Source organism: Nomascus leucogenys, chromosome 8, assembly GCF_006542625.1.
Source record: "Nomascus leucogenys isolate Asia chromosome 8, Asia_NLE_v1, whole genome shotgun sequence".
NCBI lineage: Eukaryota > Metazoa > Chordata > Mammalia > Primates > Hylobatidae > Nomascus > Nomascus leucogenys.
In genome coordinates this window covers 104,620,795-104,641,343 of record NC_044388.1, presented here as the reverse complement: position 1 = coordinate 104,641,343, position 20,549 = coordinate 104,620,795, and the positions used below count along the sequence as shown (strand labels likewise).

The following is a 20,549-nucleotide window of genomic DNA, read 5'->3' as shown; positions in this document are numbered from 1 at the left end:
GGGCATGGTGGCATACACTTGTGCTGTCAGCTACTGTGGATCCTGAGGTGGGAGGATTGCTTGAGCTAGGGAAGTCAAGGCTGCAGTGAGCCATGTTCCCGCCATTGCACTCAGCATGGGTGACAGAGACCCTGTCTCCAGAAGAAAAAAGAACAGAGAAGAAATTCTCTAGAGTTGAGTTAGAGTGACTGAGAGGTGAGAAGACTGGACCACCCAGGCCAATACTAGCTAGAATCAGAAGGGCAGAGGTTAGCATAGTACGAACAAAAATGGTGAACAAAAAAAATGGCCCAGATTCTTATTCAGAAACCAATTCACATTTTAAAAATATATACTGTACACTATCCCATTCTCTTCCTAACAGCTAAAGTGATCTACCCTAAAACACCAAGCAATCCTTCTTACAGTTTGTTCCCTCCTGACAGTTCACTGATTACAATGTGAAAGCATCAACCTGAGGTAAAATGAAATGAGAAGCCTGATGTTTCAGGCACCAAGTACTTTAAAAATGTCTACTGGCTCTCCTGCAGCATTTTACCTAATCATTTTTTAGAGGAGGGATGAGGAGTGGTTGGGTAAAGGAAATCATCAAATGGAGCCTTAAATAACTGAACACAAAAGCTTTTTGTAAAATCACACAAATATTTCAAGAATAAATGCATTTCGGAGATACAAACCAGGCAAAAAGAAACAAAAATCAATGAAATTGGCATTACACTTGTAAAAGGCCAAATGGACGCAAGCCCTCGAGGGTCTATTGTGAAGTGCTTGGGGGCAAGTAGCCTCAAAGAAACTTGGGAGTGAGAGGTTTGCACCGAGCTTGGGAATGGAGCCTTGGGAAAACATCACACTCGTGAAATCAGAAAAAAAAAAAAAAAAAAAAAAAAAAAAAGCAAGTGATGGTGCTTACAGCCCAGGACGACCTCCTGCTGGTTTAGGTCAGAAAAAACCTGAGAGAGAGATTCCTAAAACAATGAGAGCTGTAAGAGGACTGGTGGAAAAAGTCCAGTGGAAATATTTTCTCGGGAAAGGAAGGAGCAAAGTCATGGTAAGTTAAAATGTGGTATCCTAATGTTGTAGTAAATTTAAGGCCTGTCGAGGAAATTTTAAAACTTTCAACAGGTGACTGTATGAGGGAGGAGAAAAACAAGTGCTTCCTGCTTCACCTGCTGCTTTCAGGACTTTTCTAGAGCTAGTAGCTAAGGACAAGACCCTGAACCCATTTTATCACTGGGAGAGGAAAACCACCAGGCTTCCCAGCTATGGCTTGGCAACTCTGGAGTTCCTACGGCTTCCATCAGGGCTCCAGGCCCTGATAGGTGGCCTCAGGCAGGAGGAGATCGGGAGCGGATGGGAGAGCTGGTCAGGAAGGTGGTATAGGGACCATCCCCAAACACATTGGCATATGATGATTTGAGGAACTGGACGTAGTTCTGCATGCTGCGGTTGGTGCTCTCGGACTGCTCCAGGCGATCTTTCAGGTCTTGCAGCCGGCTCTGGTAGCGGCGGTCTGCCTACGAGGAGAAACAGCATGGGCCCGCTGTGCAGTGTCCAAAATAGAAATCCATAGAGACATAAGGACTTTCTTAGGAGTTGCCAGAGGGTTTGGGGAGGTGAGTGCGGAGTGACTTCTAATGGGTATGGGGTTTCTTTTTTTTTTTTTTTTTTTTTGAGACGGAGTCTCGCTCTGTCGCCCAGGCTGGAGTGCAGTGGCGCGATCTCGGCTCACTGCAAGCTCCATCTCCCGGGTTCACGCCATTCTCCTGCCTCAGCCTCTCCGAGTAGCTGGGACTACAGGCGCCCGCCACCACGCCCGGCTAATTTTTTGTATTTTTAGTAGAGACGGGGTTTCACCGTGGTCTCGATCTCCTGACCTCGTGATCTGCCCGCCTCGGCCTCCCAAAGTGCTGGGATTACAAGCGTGAGCCACCGCGCCCGGCCGGGTATGGGGTTTCTTTCTGAAAATATTCTAAGGCCAGGCACAGTGGCTCATGCCTATAATCCCAACACTTCGGGAGGCCAGGACGGAATGATCACTTGAGCCTAGGAGTTCAAGACCAGCATGGGCAACATAGTGAGACTCTATCTCTACAAAAAATACAAAAATTAGCTAGGTGTAATGGTGTGCACCTGTAGTCCTAGCTACTCAGGAGGCTGGGGTGGGAGGACTGCTTGACCCTAGGAGTTTGAAGCTGCAGTGAGCTATGACAGCACCACTGCACTCTAGCCTGGGTGACAGAGTGAAACTCTGTCTAAAACAAAACAAAACAAAACAAAAGAGTCTGGGTGCAGTGGCTCACGCCTGTAATCCCAGCACTTTGGGAGGCCAAGGTGGGCAGATCATTTGAGATCACGAGTTGAAGACCAACCTGGCCAACATGGCAAAACCCCATCTCTACTAAAAATACACACAAAAAAGTAGCCAGGGATGGTGGCACATGCTTGTATTCCCAGCTACTTGGGAGGCTGAGGGTGGGGTGGGGATCATATGAACCCAGGAGGCAGAGGTTGTAGTGAGCTGAGATCGTACCACTGTACTCCAGCCTGGGTGACATAGGGAGACTCCGTCTCTAAATAAATAAATAAATATCTACCCAGGACATCCTTAAGGGATAGGAAAGTGATTGGAGAAAAATAAAACCATGTCATATTCACAAAAACAGTAACAACAAAACACCCTGGCCCACAGGCCCCACAGAAGCTAGGTCTGCTGCCCACTCTCCTAGCCCGGCCCACCAGCCTGACTCACATCGTCACGGCTCCGCCGCAGCTGGCTCAGTTCAGTTTTGGTTCTGCTCAGCTGGGTCTCAAGGTCCAGGATTTTGTTCTGGGCTGCTCGCTCCTTGGAGAGCGCGTGCTCCTTGGTTTGTTCCACCTGCACATTCAAAGGCCCAGACATGAGGCTGGTTTACCGGACATGGGGAACACTTGGCAAAGAGAAGGCTGGGCCCCTCCCACTATCTGGTCTTGCAGACAGCACTTGCACATCATTGTGGACTGTCTTCTCTAGAACGTTGGGGCAGGAACTAACTACAGGGACTATGCCTACCACCCAGCTTTGCCTGCCCTGTCCCAGTGCTCCAGGAGTCACCACCTAAGATGTGGCAAGCCTATGTGAGGCTCAAGAGGGTAGTGAGTAAATGAGCAATCATCAGATATCAAGTGCTGAGACCTCTACAATGAAAATGTGATCCTTACAACTAATTCATGAAGCGGGTACTACTGTGTGCCCATTTTTCAGATGGAGAAATAGGCTGAGAGGTTAGGTGATTTGCCCAAGGTCACAGAGCTAGTCACTCATGAAATTGGGACTGACCTGCCTCCTCGCATCTTCAATGGTGCTCTCCAACTGCCTTGCCAGGGTCCCACATTCCCGTGTTTTCTCCTCCAGCCGCAGCTGGGACTGGTGGATTGCCTCCTCCCTCTTGGCAATCACCTGTAGGAACTCGATATTCTGGGCACTGGTCGCCTCCAGTTTCCTAGGTGAAAGCACTCAATCAGATCCTGGGCATACCCCAACCTGTCATGTTCCACCCCGCCAGGAGGCTGCCAGCCTCTCCTGGACTGGGGATCTCATCCTGCCAAGAATCTCCAAGGAGCCACAGGAATAAGCCAAAGAAATCTGCAGATCAGCAAGGCGGCCAAAGAACTGTGCAGCTGGAGCAACTGGTTAGAGAACAGAGCGAAGGGTGGGAACGCAAGCAGAGACTGACCGTGGGCTTTGTTAAGTGTGGATAGCATCACATGGAACACAGCAACTTGCAGCTCAGGAAAATGGTACCATCATTATCCCCACTTTAGAGATGAAGAAACTGAGCCTCAGAGAGGGGAATTCATTGGCCTGAAGTCAGCACAGCTGGCAAGTCTGTAACCAAAACCTAAGCCCTCAACTTCTGTTGTTCACTGCTGCCTCCCACAGCAAAGGGACTTCAGCTACACCACTCAACATCTTGTGTGACCAGCCATAGGGCAGCTATGGCCATCCCAATATACACACACTGTCCTCAGTGCACTTCCAGGACGCCTTCCAATTTAAGGAGCTCTGCAGGGCCTGCGGGATCTAGCTGCCATTTCCAAGGCCAGCAGGGCAGAGCAGAGGTGGAGCCTGGAAGGAGCCCACTTGGTTGTAGCCTCCTTCCAAGTGCACTGGCCACCTGGGGCACTTAGGGACTCCTAGGACCTCAGGAACCTTCACCTCTGAAACTAAGGCTGGGACCAGGGCTGGAGGACTCTTGCCCACCTTTTTTTTTTTTTTTTTTTTGAGATGGAGAGTCTCACTCTTTCACCCAGGCCAGAGTGCAGTGGTGCTATCTCAGTTCACTGCAAGCTCCGCCTCCCAGGTTCACGCCATTCTCCTGCCTCAGCCTCCCGAGTAGCTGGGACTACAGGCGCCTGCCACCGCGCCTGGCTAATTTTATATATATATATATATATATATATTTTTTTTTTTTTTTCTTTTTTTAGTAGAGACGGAATTTCACCGTGTTAGCCAGGATGGTCTCGATCTCCTGACCTCGTGATCCGCCTGCCTCGGACTCCCAAAGTGCTGGGATTACAGGCGTGAGACACCATGCCCGGCCTCTTGCCCACCTCTTACAGATGCTCATAGAAGCTCTCGAGGAAGACAGTCACGGGTCTAAGTCATGCTTTGCCAGTTACCAACAGTATGATGCTGGGAAAGTCACTTAACTCCTCCCCAAGCTCAGTTTCCTCATATTTAAAACTGGGATAATACCAGCTAACTAATAATATATGCTAAGCTATATTGAGTGCTTCTCTATGCCAGGTAACATGCTAGGACCTTTACCAGGATTATATCATTGAAGACTCACACCACCACCATGAAAAGATTATTATCAGCCAGGTGTGGTGGCTCCCGCCTGTATTCCCAGCACTCTAGGAGGCCTAGGTGGGTGGATCACTTGAACCCCGGAGTTTAGGACCAGCCTGGGCAACATGGCGAAACCCCATCTCTACAAAAAATACAAAAATTAGCCAGGCGTGGTGGCGTACGCCTGTAGTCCCAGCTACTTGGGAGGTTGTGGCAGGAGAATTGCTTGAGCCCAGGAGGTAGAGGTTGCAGCAAGCTGAGATTGCACCACTGCACTCCAGCCTGGGTGACAGAGTGAGATAATAGATAGATAGCTAGACAGATAAACTCTACCTTGACCCTTTCCTCAAAAGGAGGAAATTGAGCTTCAAAGGAATTAAATGGTTTGCTCAAGATCACAACGCTGGTAAGTGGCAGAGCTGAGCCCCAAGGCCAGGGCTTCTGATTCCCAAAGTTGTACCCTTCACCTCTGACTGCCTCCAACAATCCGTAAATAACAAAGAAGGGTCAGATCGGAAAGGTCTTGGGAAGGGTGACTGGCAAGAAAGGGCAGAAAAGAGTGGGGAAGTGCCCCCACCACAGTATACTGGCTGCTCCATTCAAACTGGGCCCTGCTGGCATCCCTGGACCAGGCATGCCTTTTGGGACAGGTGGTGCCTACAGGTGAGCTGATCCTGGTCATGCTGTCACGGAGTGTCTCCCCAGGCTGAGAGGCCCCCTTGCTCTCTCCCACAATGCTTACCACTGAAATGGAAGCAGCTTTTCCTCTGAGGTCTGCCTAGTACCTTCCAGGGCCTTGAGTCCCTCAAACACTTCCGCACACTAAGCAAAAAATAGCTAAGTGGCTGAAAGTCTCAGGTCCTAGGAAGAGGACAGAGATGGGACCAAGTGCCTCTAACCTCTCCAGTTCATCCACCTTCAGACTCAGCTGTTTATTTTCCTTCTGGGAAGCCTGATGTTTCTCTCTCGCCATCTCCAGCTTGTCCCCCTGGTGTTCGATCTAAAATGACAGGAACACAGACTGGTTTACAAAGGAATTTCCCGCTAGAGCCCTCCCCTTTCCCTGTGACCTGTTGTCCACACCCAGGAAAGGGGCACAGTGCCCTCAGCAGGCGTCCAAGTCTCAACGCACAACCTAGAGGAGAAAGGACAGCAGGGACAGGTTAGGCCCAACTCCAAAGACAAAAGGCTGTCCCCACACTGGGAGAAACCAGGTTTGATGCTAAAGAATGACGAAGATGCTTTCTCGATCAGGGGAGGCCACTCAGAGAGGCCCAGCTAGGATCCAGGACAGACGTCAGAAGGCAGAAACAGCTGGCAGGGCTAACTGGCCCATACAAAGCAACCACAGAGCTTTACCTGTTATGTTGCTGGTACTATTGATCTCAACCTCCTCGTAACTGGGGAGAAGTGCTGGCAAGACAACAGGAAATCTGTCAATCCTTTCGAGTTGGCAAGTTTGAGAATTTACCCAGAGGGCTGTTTTATGCAGAAGCCTCAGCTATCAGGGCTCAAAGGCCCTGAGAACGCTCAGGTTCAACAGAGAAGGCAGGCAATGTAAGGTTACAGTACTGAGAACATGGGCTTGGGAACCAGACAGAGCTGGCTGGGTTCCAATCCCTGCTTACTAAGTACTAGCTCTGTGATGGTAAGGAATTACTTCTCCTCTCTGTGCCTTGGGCTGCTTTCTGTAAAATGGGGAAAATAACACATGCACCTCACAAAGTTCCTGATGGAATTAAATGAGAGAATGCAGGAACACAGAAGAGGTGCTCAAAAAATGGTAGCCCCTTTTCTAATTATCACAAGTACACACGTCAAGAGTGGGGAAGGGGCCTTGCCCAAGGTCACGCTGCAAATGAGTGGTATATAATTTCTTGGACACTGTAGGCAGTAGGCATGGTTCCAGTAACCCAGAGACAGACTGCTTCTGGGAGAAAGGGACTGCTTGCTTCTTTCAGGACAGAATCTCAGGCAGTGAATGTGTTAAGAGTCAGGAGAAGCAGCTAAAGCAAGAAAAAAAGAAATTCTACGGCTCGGTGTCTGCTGGCATCTCCCAGCTGTGGGTGTGGAGCTAAGGACAGCTGCAGAGCACACAGGCAGAGGCAGGCAGAGGCAGCAGTCTTGGGTGGGGGCAACAGCAGGAGGGCCCAGTGACTCCAGGCAAGTGACGGCTCCTATAACTACAATCACTTTGTGCAAACACATGGCATTTGGCACACCAGACTTTTATTTCACAGCACTGATGATAGCTCACTCCTTTTAAAAAGCAGCAGCCAAGGAAAAGGAAGTAGTCCTTCCTTGGGGGGCGTGCAGCTCATCTTGGTATTCGGGCCCCTGCTCGGGTCAGTTCGTGGGACCCTTTCTGCCAGTCCCTTACCCGGCTGCGCAGGTCTGATATGATGGCTGTGAGGTCGATGTTCTTCCGCTCATAGCCCTGCAGTTGGTCTTGGCACTCTGCCAGCTTTGCCTCCGTGATCTTCAGGATGTCAGGGAGCTGCTGCAGGTCAGCCAGCTGAGACTGGAACTGCCTTCGTGCCTGAAGCAGGAAGGAAAGACCCACAGTTGGGAAAGGGCTGGTTCCTAGTGGAGCCAGGCAGAGTCCTTTAGAGTTAGGGCAGGGCTGACACAGTCCCCAGTGGAGGATCCTGCAAAATCCACAGCAGAAGTGTGGCCTACACTCCCCGCTGGCCATTGAGCAGGTGGCTTGCCATTCATTTAGTTATTCGGTAACAATGGCAACCACACAGTAAACACCAAGACCCAGGCATTGTACCAGGGGCTCTCTGCACACTTGCTCATTTAATTCAGACAACTTGTAAAACAGGTGATGCTGTCCCCCCATAAGTATAGTAAGGATCAAGAGAGCTAAGTCATTTGCCCAAGATCATTCAGCTAAAAACTGGTAAACCAGGATTAAAGTCTAGTCTAACTCCAGGCCAGGCGCAGTGGCTCACACCTGTAATCTTAGCACTCTGGAAAGCCAAGAGGGGGCAGATCATTTGAGGTCAGGAGTTCGACACCACCCTGGCCAACATGGTGAAACCCCGTCTCTACTAAAAATACAAAAATTAGCTGGGAATGGTGGCACACGCCTGCAGTCCCAGCTACTTGGGATGCTGAGGCAGGAGAATCACTTGAACCCGGGAGGTGGAGGTTGCAGTGAGCTGAGATCATGCCACTGCACTCCAGCCTGGGCCACTGCACTCCAGGCTGGGTGACACAGCAAGACTCTGTCTCAAAAAAAATAAAATAAATTTAAAAAGTCTAACTCTAAAGCCCCTAGGAAAGCAGTCACAATGCTACAGGTCAGAAGGAAAGGTGAGAAATATCTGGTTTAAGTCCATCCTTGTACTTAACACGGAGACTGAGGACCAGAGAGGGGCTTGACTTGCCCAAGGTTATGAAACAAATTAGTGGCTGAGCCTGGACTCAGCCCATCTCCAAGGTAACCATTAAGATAATCCCCCTGCTGTAATCAGCCAAACCATCTGTAGAAGAATAAGGCTCTTTGGGAAGAGGATGGGAGACATATTTTCTGGCTGGTACAAAATAAGGACACCATATAGAATGAAATAGGCATGCCAAAGACCTGGCATAACTGTAGATTTCTGTCTACTTGGATGTTCCAAGCATGAGGTTTTTTGTTTTTTTGTTTTGTTTTGTTTTGAGACAGAGTTTTACTCTTGTTGCCCAGGCTGGAGTGTAGTGGCGCGATGACGACTCACCGCAACCTCCACCTCCCGGGTAGCTCCCGAGTAGCTGGGACTACAGGCATGCGCCACCAGGCCCAGCTAATTTTGTATTTTTAGTAGAGACGGGGGTTTCACCATGTTGGTCAGGCTGGTCTCGAACTCCCAACCTCAGTTGACCTGCCTGCCTCAGTCTCCCAAAGTGCTGGGATTACAGGTGTGAGAGACTGTGCCCGGCCAGGATAGTTTTGTTGTTGTTGTTGTTATTTTAAGAAAATTGAAAAGGAGGTAGAAGAAAACCAAGAGAAAAGACAAAGCAGCAGCATGAGAGAGAACAGAGGAGACAAGAAAGAGACAAAGGAAAGAGAGGCACAGGGTAGAGTGGATGAGCCCACCAATGAGAAATGAGCTCACCTTTGTTGCCCAAATCAGGTAGGGTCAAAGGCAAACAAGGGGAACAGACTCACAGACATTGAGTTAGATATGGAATTGGGTAGGAGAAGAAAGCAAGGAAGGAAAGCAGTACCGCCTCAATCTCTTTGTTCATCTCATCTTTAAGGATCTTGTTCTCTTTGTCACAGCGTTCTAGCTGGGCAGCTACTTCATCAGCCTCCAATCTGGTCTTCATCACCTAGGGACCAACAACACTGTGGTTCATCTTAGGCAGAGCCACGTTTTGGTGAAAACCATCTTCCATACCCAACCCTTCCTGGGAGTGGCCTGGTAGGGAGCTCCCAGTCTGATGGGGGCAGGGTGGGCACTGTTCAGAAGGGCCAGGGCCCCAGTGAGGCCTACCTGACTCTTATAATTGTCAATCATCCCCTCATAGTTCTTCACTGAGGCCTTCAGCTGCTGGACCTCGAGGTGTGCCTGGTTGAGTTTGTCCTCCATTGGAGCAAAGCTGGCCTGCAAGGGATGGCTCATGGGTAACCCACAGGAAGGTTCTGCATCAGGTGGACCTCCTACCCTCAACTCTATCCAAAGAACCAGCAAAGGAAAGACCCCCTACTCTAACCCACAAAGCACTTTCCCTGAGAGAAGCACGGAGAAGCAGGTAAGACTCCTAATGTTACCACCTCAAGTGAATAGAGATGCAAATAAATGACTTCTGTTTTTTCTTAATCCAAAAGCAATATATAATCATTAAAGAAAATGGGGATAAAACCAAGACACACTAATCCTAATGCTTAATGACTTGGGATATGGCTATGTATCTATAGCTGCGTAACTTTTTCGTTTCTGTCAAAAAGAATGAGACTATACTATACTTACTGCTATGTAACATACTTTTTCCCTGCCATGGGATCTGCCAGGTTGTATGTAACATACTTTTTATTTGTTTATTTTTTGGGGGATGGAGTCTCGCTCTGTCGCCCAGGCTGGAGTGCAAAGGCACAACCTCAGCTCAGTGCAACCTCCGCCTCCCAGGTTCAAGCTATTCTCCTGCCTCAGCCTCCAGAGTAGCTGGGATTACAGGCACACACCACCACGCCCAGCTAATTTTTTATATTTTTGGTAGAGATGGGGTTTTACCATGATGGCCAGGCTGATCTCAAACTCCTGACCTCAAGTGACCCGCCCCCCTCGGCCTCCCAAAGTGCTGGGATTATAGGCGTGAGCCACCACATCCAGCCGTAACACACTTTTTAAATTAACATATGTTGTGGGCCGGATGTGGTGGCTCACACCTGTAATCCCAGCACTTTGGGAGGCCAAGGTGGGCGGACCACGAGGTCAGGAGTTTGAGACCAGCCTGGCCAATATGGTAAAACCTCGTCTCTACTAAAAATACAAAAATCAGCCGGACGTGCTGGCGTGTGCCTGTAGTCCCAGCTACTTGGGAGGCTGAGGCAGAAGAATCGCTTGAACCTGGGAGGTGGAGGTTGCAGCGAGCTGAGATTGCACCACTGCACTCCAGCCTGGGCGACAGAGTGAGACTCTGTCTCAAAAAAAAAAAAAAAAAAAAAAAAAAAAATTATGCTGTGTACTTCTCTCAAGTCAATAAATGTTCTCTCAACTTATAATGCAGGTGGGAAATTTAAAAAAATAAATAAAAATAAATAAATAAATAAATGTCTTCCTATAACCCAAATACTCATCTTCCTATAACCCAAATACTGTTCATAAATCATGGTGTATCAAATGAAAAAAATAAGTAGTAGTCACTTAAAGGAGAGATAAAGCTCAAAAAACCGACCTTAACAGATGTCCGTAAATATAGTTAAATCAGAAAAGTGACAGAATAACAGATGGATGAGTGGATGTGTCTGTGCTTGATATGTTAGTACTGGGGGAAAATCTAGAAAAATATATGTTCATGGCTAGCAGAGATCTTCACGTCTACATCACATTTCTGTAATGTTTTGAATTTTTACTATGAGCATATTTAACTTTTATAATTCTACTAGGAAAGGCCAGGTGTGGTGGCTCACAACTGTAATCCCAACACTTTGGGAGGCCAAGGCAGGTGAATCACCTGAGGTCAGAAGTTCAAGACCAGCCTGGCCAATGTGGTGAAACCCTGTCTCTACTAAAAATACAAAAAATTAGCTGGGCATGGTGGCGGACACCTGTAATCCCAGCAGCTACTTGGGAGGCTGAGGCAGGAGAATCACTTTATCCTGGGAGGTGGAGGTTGCAGTGAGCTGAGATCGTGCCACTTCACTCCAGCCTGGGCAACAGAGCAAGACTCCGTCTCAATAAAAAAAAAAAAAATTATACTAGGAAAATATACTTCTACAAACATCATTTTGAATGGCCACACTGTAATACGCTATACAGATGCACCATACTATAACTAATCCCCGAAATAACTGTTGGCTTTTAAAACTTTTTTTGTAGAGATGGGGTCTTGCTGGGGTTGCCCAGGCTGGTCTAGAACTCCTGGCCTCAAGCAGTCCTCTTGCATTGAGATTACAGGTGTGAGCCACCATAGCTGGCCTCCTAAATAACTGTTAAGACGTGCATGTTACTTTTAATTTATCCGACAATTGCACTGTACAAATGAGATACTACTACACTCCCACCAGAGTAGCTAACATAAAATAGACAATACCAAGCTACCAAGCGTTGCCAAGGAGGCAAGGAGCAACTGTTATCCTTTGACTCACCACTGACAGGTGTGGAGATTTGTTCAACTACTTTACGATTCAGTAACATCTACCAGTAACTACTACTCAGTGACACACTTTACTATTCAGTGACATCTACCAAATATAGACTTATGCACACCCCAGTGATGACCTGGCAATTCTACTTCAAGGTATATAAACAATAAAGACGCACCAAATATGTACACCTAAAGACATACAAAGATGTTCACAGCAACACTAGGGACACCCAAATGTCCACTGACAGTAGAATGGACAAATATACTGTGGTGTGTTCATATAACGGCATACCCTAGAGCGCTGAGGATGAATAAACTGCTACAAACAATGGGGCTGACTCAACAAACTTGTGGAGTAGAAGCCAGGCCCAAGGATATTCAAACTATTCAAATCTCTAAAGTTAAAAGCAGGCAACTAATTTGTGGTGACAGGAGATGGGCTAGCAGTTACCTTTACAGGGCTATTAGTAACAAGAAAGGTCACTAGGGTACAGGCAAGGTTCAGTCAGAATGACTGATGGACAGAGTATATTCACTTTATGAAAATTCTAGGATCTGTGTATTTTTCCCTATGTTATTCTCCCTTAAAATCAATCTTAACAAGAAAAAACAAAATCAGTGAAAAAATAAAGCTAGATGTTATTGCCCAGATCAACAAAAAAGCAAGATAAAACCTGTCTCTGAAATGTCAACCTCTGCTCAGGTGCCTCTCACCCCTGGCAGGTGGAAGCGGGTATGGTGAGTTAAGAGCTAGGGCTCCAGAGTCAGACTCGGGTTCCAATCTCAACTCCGATACTTCCTGGGGCAAAATATTGGCAAGAAACTTGACCTCTCTCTCAGCCTCAGTTTCCTTATTCTCATTTCTTTTCTTTTGAGACAGAGTCTTGCTCTGTTGCCCAGGCTGGAGTGCAGTGGTGCGATCTCAGCTCACTGCAACCTCTGCTTCCCGGGCTCAAGCAATTCTCCTGCCTCAGCCTCCCGAGTAGCTGAGATTACAGACACACGCCACCATGCCCAGGTAATTTTTTTTGTATTTTTAGTAGAGACGGGGTTTTGCTATGTTGGCCAGGCTGGTCCTGAACTCCTGACCTCAGGTGATCTGCCTGCCTCGGCCTCCCAAAGTGCTGGGATTACAGATGTAAGCCACCGCGCCCGGCCCCTTTTTCTCATTTCAAATGGAGATAATCATCACGTTACTGGCAGGTTGGACAGTTTAAGTGAGAATTAATGCCCATGAAGGGGCCCAGCAGGCCCCCAGGAGAGCCCATGTTAACCTTAAAGTGAGTTCTATCTCATGTGCGCAGGCTGAGTGCACCATGTTAGGCATATCACATGCGTTACCACATTCTCACAAGGACCTCATTTCCTCTACCTAAGGAAGAGGCATGGAATGTTTTTCACTCAGGTCCTACAGCCAGGAAGCAGCAGAGAAAGGACTTGAATCCAGGCTTTTTTTTTTTTTTTTTTTTTTTGACACAGAGTCTCTCTGTTTTCCAGGATAGAGTGCAGTGGTGCAATCACCGCAGCCTCAACCTCCCAGGCTCAAGCGATTCTCCCAACTCAGCCTCCTGAGTAGCTGGGACTACAAGCGCATGCCTCCACACCTGGCTACTTTTTGTACGTTTTGTAGAGACGGTATTTCGCCATGTTGCCCAGGATGGTCTTGAACTCCTATGCTCAAGTGATCCACCTGCCTTGGCCTCCCAAAGTGCTAGGATTACAGGCCTAAGCCACCATGCCTGGTCAAATCCAGGCTTTTCTGACTCCCTCTTAGTCAAGATGCCCCCAGACCCACTTAAGACAAGACCCGTCATCAGCTCGCTGGGCCCCACCCAGCTGACTGGTCCCCAGCTCTCACTGCGAACCTTCAGCCTCTCATTCTCCAGCTTGAATGCGGAATACTCAGCAGTCTGACGGTGTAGTTTCTCCACCAGGCTATCCCGGTCTTCCCGCATCTTCTCCTCCAAGGTTTGTTGTTGGTTTACGAGATCTGTTACCCGGCTGGAAGATCACAAAGTGAAAGCAGACAGAGAGAATCAATTACACAGGTTCTAAAGAACCCAGGTCATTGTGTGGTGGGACCAAGTGTTCTCATCACTCGACATACTGCCTGCCTGCTCCCCAGTCTCCGCACTGAGAAGCAACTCTGCTGCCCTGCCTCGGCATTGCTGCTGTGGCACTCCCATGCCTGTCCTACCTCCGAACGACGTCCGTTAAGATGTGTCTCCCATACCTCCCCCTCCAAGATACCATCCACAATTCAACAATAAGCAATGACTTATTAAGAGAAGTGTGGCTGGGTGTGGTGGCTCACACCTGTAATCCCAGTGCTTTGGGAGGCCAAGGTGGGAGGACTGCTTGAGCCCAGCAGTTGAAGGTTGCAGTGAGCTATGCTGGTGCCACTGCACTGTAGCCTAGGTGAAAGAGCAAGACCTTGTCTCCATTAAAAAAAAAAAAAAAAATAGAGAGTGAGAGAGGGATGTGTACCCATCTTGATCCTCTCATAAGGCCAAGACACTCTTTGAAGGCAAGGACCAGGGACATGATTCCCAACTCTCTACAACACCTCCCTGAATCTCGCTTCCTATCAGGTCTTGGTGTTAGGACAGACTCTTCTGGAATCCCTTCCTAGACTCCCAGGCTGGTGGTGGTCAGGGATTATCACCCAGGCATTCCACTCCAGCAGGGCCCTGAGCACCGTGGGCTTTTGTGCCCCCAGCAGGGGGCTGGTGCCATGACTGGCTCATTCACAGATGAACACCCACCTAGCACAGGCAGGAACGGCAATGAGTGTGGTGTGGGAAAAAGGCACAAATAGAGAGAAAGATGCCAATTTAGGAGCCAGCTGCCTGCCCCACCCCCAGTCCCTTCTGCTCCCTGCTGCTCCCTAAGTCACTCAGCAAGGCTATCATCAGTCAAAGAGCAGAGACTGTGGCCTCAAGAGGAGCCCTGGGGCTCACAGGTGCTTACTTCTCTATCTTGACCACAGACCCATCAAAAAACCTTTGCACAATATGTGCTCTCAGTATTGACCAATTACAGTACACCACTGAACACTGACTAGGCCCAAGCAAACACATCAGTTTGCCGGCAACTCCAGTTTACCTGGCAAACTCCTACTCACACTTAAAAACCCAGTTCAGACTTCAAGACATCTTGTCCCTGACCCCTCCCCTGTACCATGTATGCTTCTGTCTTAGGTATCTATGTTCTCCCACTAGACAGAGAACTCCCTAAGGACAGCAGCTGGCATAGAGCCTGGCACATAGCGGGTTCTCAGAACATGTTTGCTAAGTTGAGTTGAATATAGTAAGAGACTTTCCTGACCTGGGAGATTAAATGAGCTTCCCCATGACCTATCCTTAGTCCAGGGAGTCCATGCCTCTTGTAGCCCTATCTCCTCTACAGAGTAGAGGGCAGGGAATGCATTTGTTTTCTTACTGCTGTAACCCTGATGGCCAGCACACAGCAGCTTGGTATATGGTAGATGCTCAATACATGTTTTTCCAATAAATGAAGGAACAAATGAGAATGACGGAATGGTCACTGCTCACAGTTCACCAGTGGCAAGAAAGGTGTCAGCTCGGTCACTTGCAACTTGGGGCCACTTTTGCCCCCTACTCCCATGCCATACCACTGACCTACTGACTGGCAGGCACTGGCAAACAGCTGCTGTCCCTGGGCAGACAACAGAGAGAAGACACTTGGGTCACCATCTGCCCCATTCCCCAAGAATAGGAATGAGGACACCAGGGTGCCCATTTCAAATGCTGTGTAGACTGGGGACAGGCTCAGGCCCAGGTGCTGAAGTCAGACCCACACCTCTGTGACCAGAGAGACCCGGCCCCTATCCACTGCCTGACAGTAGGGTAGGACCCGAGGACTAGGGCCAGAGCTTGCACCCCAGCTCCAACCAGAAAGCCCAGCTCAGGGCTGCCCACATCGCATCCCAGTGCAGCCTCCAACCCGGAGAGTACAAACAGCAGTCACGTGGCCTTCCCTGAGCCACCAGGCTCCTCCCACCTGCACATGCAAGTCCCTCAACAGCCCCACGTTCCCTCTCCTACTCTAAGACATACTCATTCAGGACAATAATTTCCAGCTCGAGGTCTCCCTTGTCTTTTACAACTTGGTTGTAGCGGCTCCTCCAGGACTCCAGAGTGGATAAAGCTTCAGCGACATAAAGATCCTGGGAACATGGGACAACAGGGCCTGTCAGCCTAGTGTCAGTGCTGAGGCTGCCAGGAGCTGGGAGCGGGCTCATCCTAGGTGGTTTCTCACCCTGGTAACCTAAACCTCACTCTGGAATTCACCTTTCTAGAGGGTGCTGGGAGTGACAGTGGGAGCCCAGCTAGTGCTCCCAGATTTCTAGCAATCAAATGCATCCTGTTTGTAAATCCTTCCTTAACCATCATTCTCACCCACAAAGTTGATGTGGCTGAACTCTCCTACAAAGCCTGCAATCATCTCCAGCCGCCCACCCATCCAGCTTTTACCCATTTGATCCCCTTAACTCCCTCTCCCTCCTCCCCAGCCATCTATCCTTTCGACCACTACCATCCCTCATCCACCTACCCCTCCCGGCTACCCATCTGGCCGACCACCCATCTGCCATCACCCAGCCCTCCTCAGGGCAGGTGAGGAGCTGGGCACCCCAGGCCTGCGACCTTGTCGGCGAGTTGCACATGCAGCTGCTCAGCGTACTCCTCGCTCTTCTCGGCTCGCTCCTTCTGGGCTCTGATGGCCTTCTTCAAGCTCTCTTTGTCTCGGTCTCCCTTCTGCTTCAACTCCTTCAGCTGCTCCATGATGGCCTCCACTTCTGCCTTGTGCTGATTCCCGCTGCGCTCCAGATTCTGGAAGGGGGAAGGGGTGAGACAGAGAGGGAGAAGAGAGACAAGGAGGTTGTGGGAAGGCAAAGCAGAGGGTGAAGGAGAAAGGGAGGAAAAGGCAAGAGCAAAGAGGAAACGAGGAAGACAGAAAAAAGTGCTCAGCTGTGTGAGAGGCTCCCCTAACTCAGACCAGAGACACAGTCCCTCCCAGCTCCCCACGACACCTCCCTGGATCTCTCAGCCCATGGGGTCTTGATATTAGGTCAGAACTGCTCTGGAATCCTTCCCTGAACTCCCAGCCTTGTGGTCAGAGATAGTTCCTTGGTCACTCAGCAGACATATGACCTCAGAGGACCCCTGGGCTACAAAGACACCATCCCTTTCCCTTGGGTAATTAGGAGAACTGAGGGCCTAGGGGATTAAGTGATAGGCCTGGAGGCGTGGCACGCAACCTCGTCACTGTTGGGAAGGATGCCCAACACCTCCTGGGTCTCTGCCCATTGCTCTTGCCACTGTCCTTGAATGTCTCTGAGGCCTGAGTATTTTGTCATCAGCTGCCTCAGAAACCTTTGGAGGCACACTTCCTGAGTGTGATATCTGGGCCAGGCCACTACCATCAAATTGGAAGGCCCTTGCCTCCTCTTTCTCCACTTGTAGGGCCAATAGGTACCTTGATCTGCATGCACAGGCGACTGTTCTCAGCCTCTTTGGACCGAAGCTGTGCCTGCAAATGCCCACGCATGGACTCCATGGATTTAGAAAGCTCAGAGGCTGTCTTTGCTTGAGCCTGTGGAGAGACAGAAAAAGTGATGGAGGCACAATTATTTTTTGTTTTTTTTTTTCATATGGAGTCTTGCTCTGTTTCCCAGGCTGGAGTGCAGTAGCATAATCTCGGCTCACTGCAAACCTCCACCTCTTGGGCTCCAGCGATTCTCCCACCTCAGCCTCCTGAGTAGGTGGGGTTACAGGCATGTGCCATCAAACTGGCTAGTTTTTTGTATTTTTAGTAGAGACAGGGATTCACCATGTTGGCCAGACTGGTCTCGATCTCCTGACCTCAAGTGATCCACCTGCCTCGGCCTCCCAAAGTGCTGGGATTACAGGCGTGAGCCACCGTGCGTGGTCAATAATTTTTTTTTTTTTTTTTGAGACGGAGTCTCGCTCTGTCGCCCAGGCTGGAGTGCAGTGGCGCAATCTCGGCTCACTGCAAGCTCCGCCTCCCGGGTTCACACCATTCTCCTGCCTCAGCCTCTCTGAGTAGCTGGGACTACAGGCGCCCGCCACCACATCCGCCTAATTTTTTGTATTTTTAGTAGAGATGGGGTTTCATCGTGGTCTCGATCTCCTGACCTCGTGGTCTGCCCACCTTGGCCTCCCAAGTGCTGGGATTACAAGCATGAGCCACCGCGAACGGCCAATTTTTTTTTTTTTTTGAGACTGGGTATCACTCTGTTGCCAAGGCTGGAGTGCAGTGGCGTGACCATGACTCATTGCAGCCTCAGTCTCCCAGGCTCAAGTGATCCTCCCATCTCAGCATCCAGAGTAGCTGGAACTACTGGTTCATGCCGCCACACCTGGCTGATTTTTCAGTTTTTATTTTTATTTTGTAGAGATGGGGTCTCCCTGTGTTGCCCAGGACAGTCTCAAACTCCTGGCCTCAATCAATCCTCCTGCATTGGCCTCCCAAAGTGCTAGGGAGTGGCCTAGGCTGGTCTGGAAAAAGTGCCAGACATGAGCTACTGCACCCGGCCCAAAGGCAGGATTTGAACCCAGCTCTCTGCATATCCATTATATTCTACTGGCTCATAAAAATGCACAACCATGGCTGGGCACAGTGGCTCATGCCTGTAATCCCAGCACTTTGGGAGGCCGAGGCAGGCAGATCATGAGGTTAAGAGATCAAGACCATCCTGGCCAACACGGTGAAACCCCGTCTCTACTAAAAAAGCAAAAGTAAGCTGGGCGTGGTGGCGTGCACCTGTAGTCCTAGCTACTCGGGAGGCTGAGGCAGGAGAATCGCTCGAACCCGGGAGGCAGAGGTTGCAGTGAGCTGAGATCGCACCAGTGCACTCCAGCCTGGCGACAGAGCGAGACTCCATCTAAAAAAAAAAAAAAAAAAAAAAAGCACAACTGCTGGGGACAATACCTTCTCACATTGTATTTCCTGAAGGAGCTCTTCCACCTCCTTGTCCTTGTCTTGCAGCAGTAACAGCAGGCGCTGGGAGAGAATACAGGCTGTTAGGTGCCCCTGGGAAGGGCAAAGAAGCCCGGCCCAGGGAGGAGAGAGACTTGTGAGTGCCTGGCCACTGGGGCCCAAGGTCCTACATACATTGGCCCATGTCAGAGATCCTGGTAGGAAGCACCTAACATATGTATTAAAACATTTTTTTTAAACAATGAACATGTATTTATTTTGCAATTTAAGAACAGCAATGTTAATTGTAGAAAACATTGAGAACACACCAAAAAAGTCCTCCAAAGAAACCCTGTAACCCCCCATGCAGAGATAACCACTGTTGATGCACATTAACACTCATATGCTCAGCACCCTGTTAAAAAAAAAAGTAATATGCCTACTTTGTTCCATGGCCTAAAATCTCATGTTTACCACAATGTGATTAAATCTTCTGTATCTTTTGAAAGAGCTGCTTGACGTTTCAAGTTACTGAGGTATATCATAACTTAACAAGAGTTCTTGAGCTGGGAATGCAGGTTTAGGCATTATCGCCAAGCTTGCTGCATCTCCACTCTTTCCTCGACTAAGCATCAGAGGCCACAGGCCACAACTTGGGAAACTGGGCCTCCGTTTCCCTCCCCTCTCTTGGAGACTTACAAAAGCATTAATAGAGTAGACACTTCAAAAAAGTCTTGGAAGAAGCTGTTGAACTTCATGTTCAGGCCAGCCTATGGTTTCCCAAATTTTACTGGCTATGGAACCTCCCCTTCGGTTTCTTCCACTCATTAACATCTTGAGGAACTTAGGGTTCCATGAACAGACTTTGGAATATGCTGCTTTGGGAGAGATTCCTAGAATTAGGATTACTGAGTCCAAAGGTATGTGCTTTTTGATGGCTTTGAATCCATAATACAAATTTGATGGAAATCCAGCTTTAACAGACACGGATGATTTACAAATTCAACATCATTATTACCCTCCCTATGTTGGTGTCCAGCTTTGTGGCTCAAGGTCTCAAGTAACTAACTAGACAAGCCTATCAGAACCAGCATGACAGAAGGACATCAGCCCATTTTACAGATCATGAAACTAAGACCCAGCGAAATGCTCCAGCCCTCCTGCCTTGATCCAAGCACCTCTACACTTTGTAGTGGAACGACGCTCTTGCCACCTGTACCCACTAGAGTAGATAGGGGCAGCCTTAGTTACCGCTTTCTCTGAGTCGGCCTCCGCCAGCCGTTTCAGCAGTGCTCCTTGTTGCTCCATTAGTCTTTCAGAATCCTTCAAACAAAGGCAAAAGAAAAGGTCAAGTCATTAAGCAATAAACCCAGATGTCTACATTTTATTGATTCTTTACCTTTTCCAAAAATTGTATTTTTTTTTTTAGGAGTCTTACTCTGTTGCCCAGGCTGGAGTGCAGTGGTGCAATCATGGCTCACTGCAGCCTGGTCCTTCGGGGCTCAAGCCATCCTCCCATCTCAGCCTCCCAAGTAGCTGGATCCACAAGCATGCACTACCATGCCCGGCTTTTTAAACATTATTATTATTTGTAGAGTTGGAGGGTCTCCCTGTTTGCCCAGGCTCGTCTTGAACTCCTGGGTTCAAACAATCTGCCTGCTTTGGCCTCCCCAAGTGCCGGGATTACAGGTGTGAGCCACCACACCTGGCCCAAAAAACTGTAGTTCTAATTTGAAAAGTAATGTGAATATATTCTCACTATGAAATAGTGAATGCTAATAAAGCTACAGTTCCTCCTGTACCCACCTCCAAACCCTACCCTACTGCTATTAGTTTGAGGAGTATCCTTCCCATCCTTTTTCTCTGCATCTACAGAGAAATACTGTATTTCTCTGTATTGAAAATACTGTACAGAATTCAATACTGTATTGAAATACTGTTTCTCTGTAATGAA

The 20,549-nt window shown here is 48.8% G+C and overlaps 1 protein-coding gene across 9 annotated transcripts in view; it reads right to left on the bottom strand.

The window, feature by feature from the left end:
- Nucleotides 1–605: 605 nt before the first annotated feature.
- ODF2 (outer dense fiber of sperm tails 2) overlaps nucleotides 606–20,549 on the bottom strand; it is a 47,133-nt gene continuing 27,189 nt past the window's right edge. For 6 of the 9 annotated variants that reach the window (XM_003264203.3, XM_030817937.1, XM_003264208.3 and 3 more), the window contains 13 exons: nucleotides 19,847–19,918; nucleotides 18,608–18,679; nucleotides 17,132–17,248; nucleotides 16,300–16,485; nucleotides 15,712–15,821; nucleotides 13,498–13,633; nucleotides 9,319–9,429; nucleotides 9,050–9,154; nucleotides 7,212–7,370; nucleotides 5,731–5,831; nucleotides 3,317–3,479; nucleotides 2,750–2,875; nucleotides 606–1,514 (listed from right to left, as the gene is read on the bottom strand). In XM_003264203.3, coding sequence (XP_003264251.2) covers nucleotides 1,326–1,514; nucleotides 2,750–2,875; nucleotides 3,317–3,479; nucleotides 5,731–5,831; nucleotides 7,212–7,370; nucleotides 9,050–9,154; nucleotides 9,319–9,429; nucleotides 13,498–13,633; nucleotides 15,712–15,821; nucleotides 16,300–16,485; nucleotides 17,132–17,248; nucleotides 18,608–18,679; nucleotides 19,847–19,918 — 1,647 coding nt within the window. In that variant the 3' untranslated portion in view covers nucleotides 606–1,325. Of the gene's footprint in view, nucleotides 1,515–2,749; nucleotides 2,876–3,316; nucleotides 3,480–5,730; nucleotides 5,832–7,043; nucleotides 7,371–9,049; nucleotides 9,155–9,318; nucleotides 9,430–13,497; nucleotides 13,634–15,711; nucleotides 15,822–16,299; nucleotides 16,486–17,131; nucleotides 17,249–18,607; nucleotides 18,680–19,846; nucleotides 19,919–20,549 lie in introns of those variants that run through there. The other 3 variants (XM_030817939.1, XR_004031442.1, XM_030817943.1) reach the window with 3 other exon arrangements.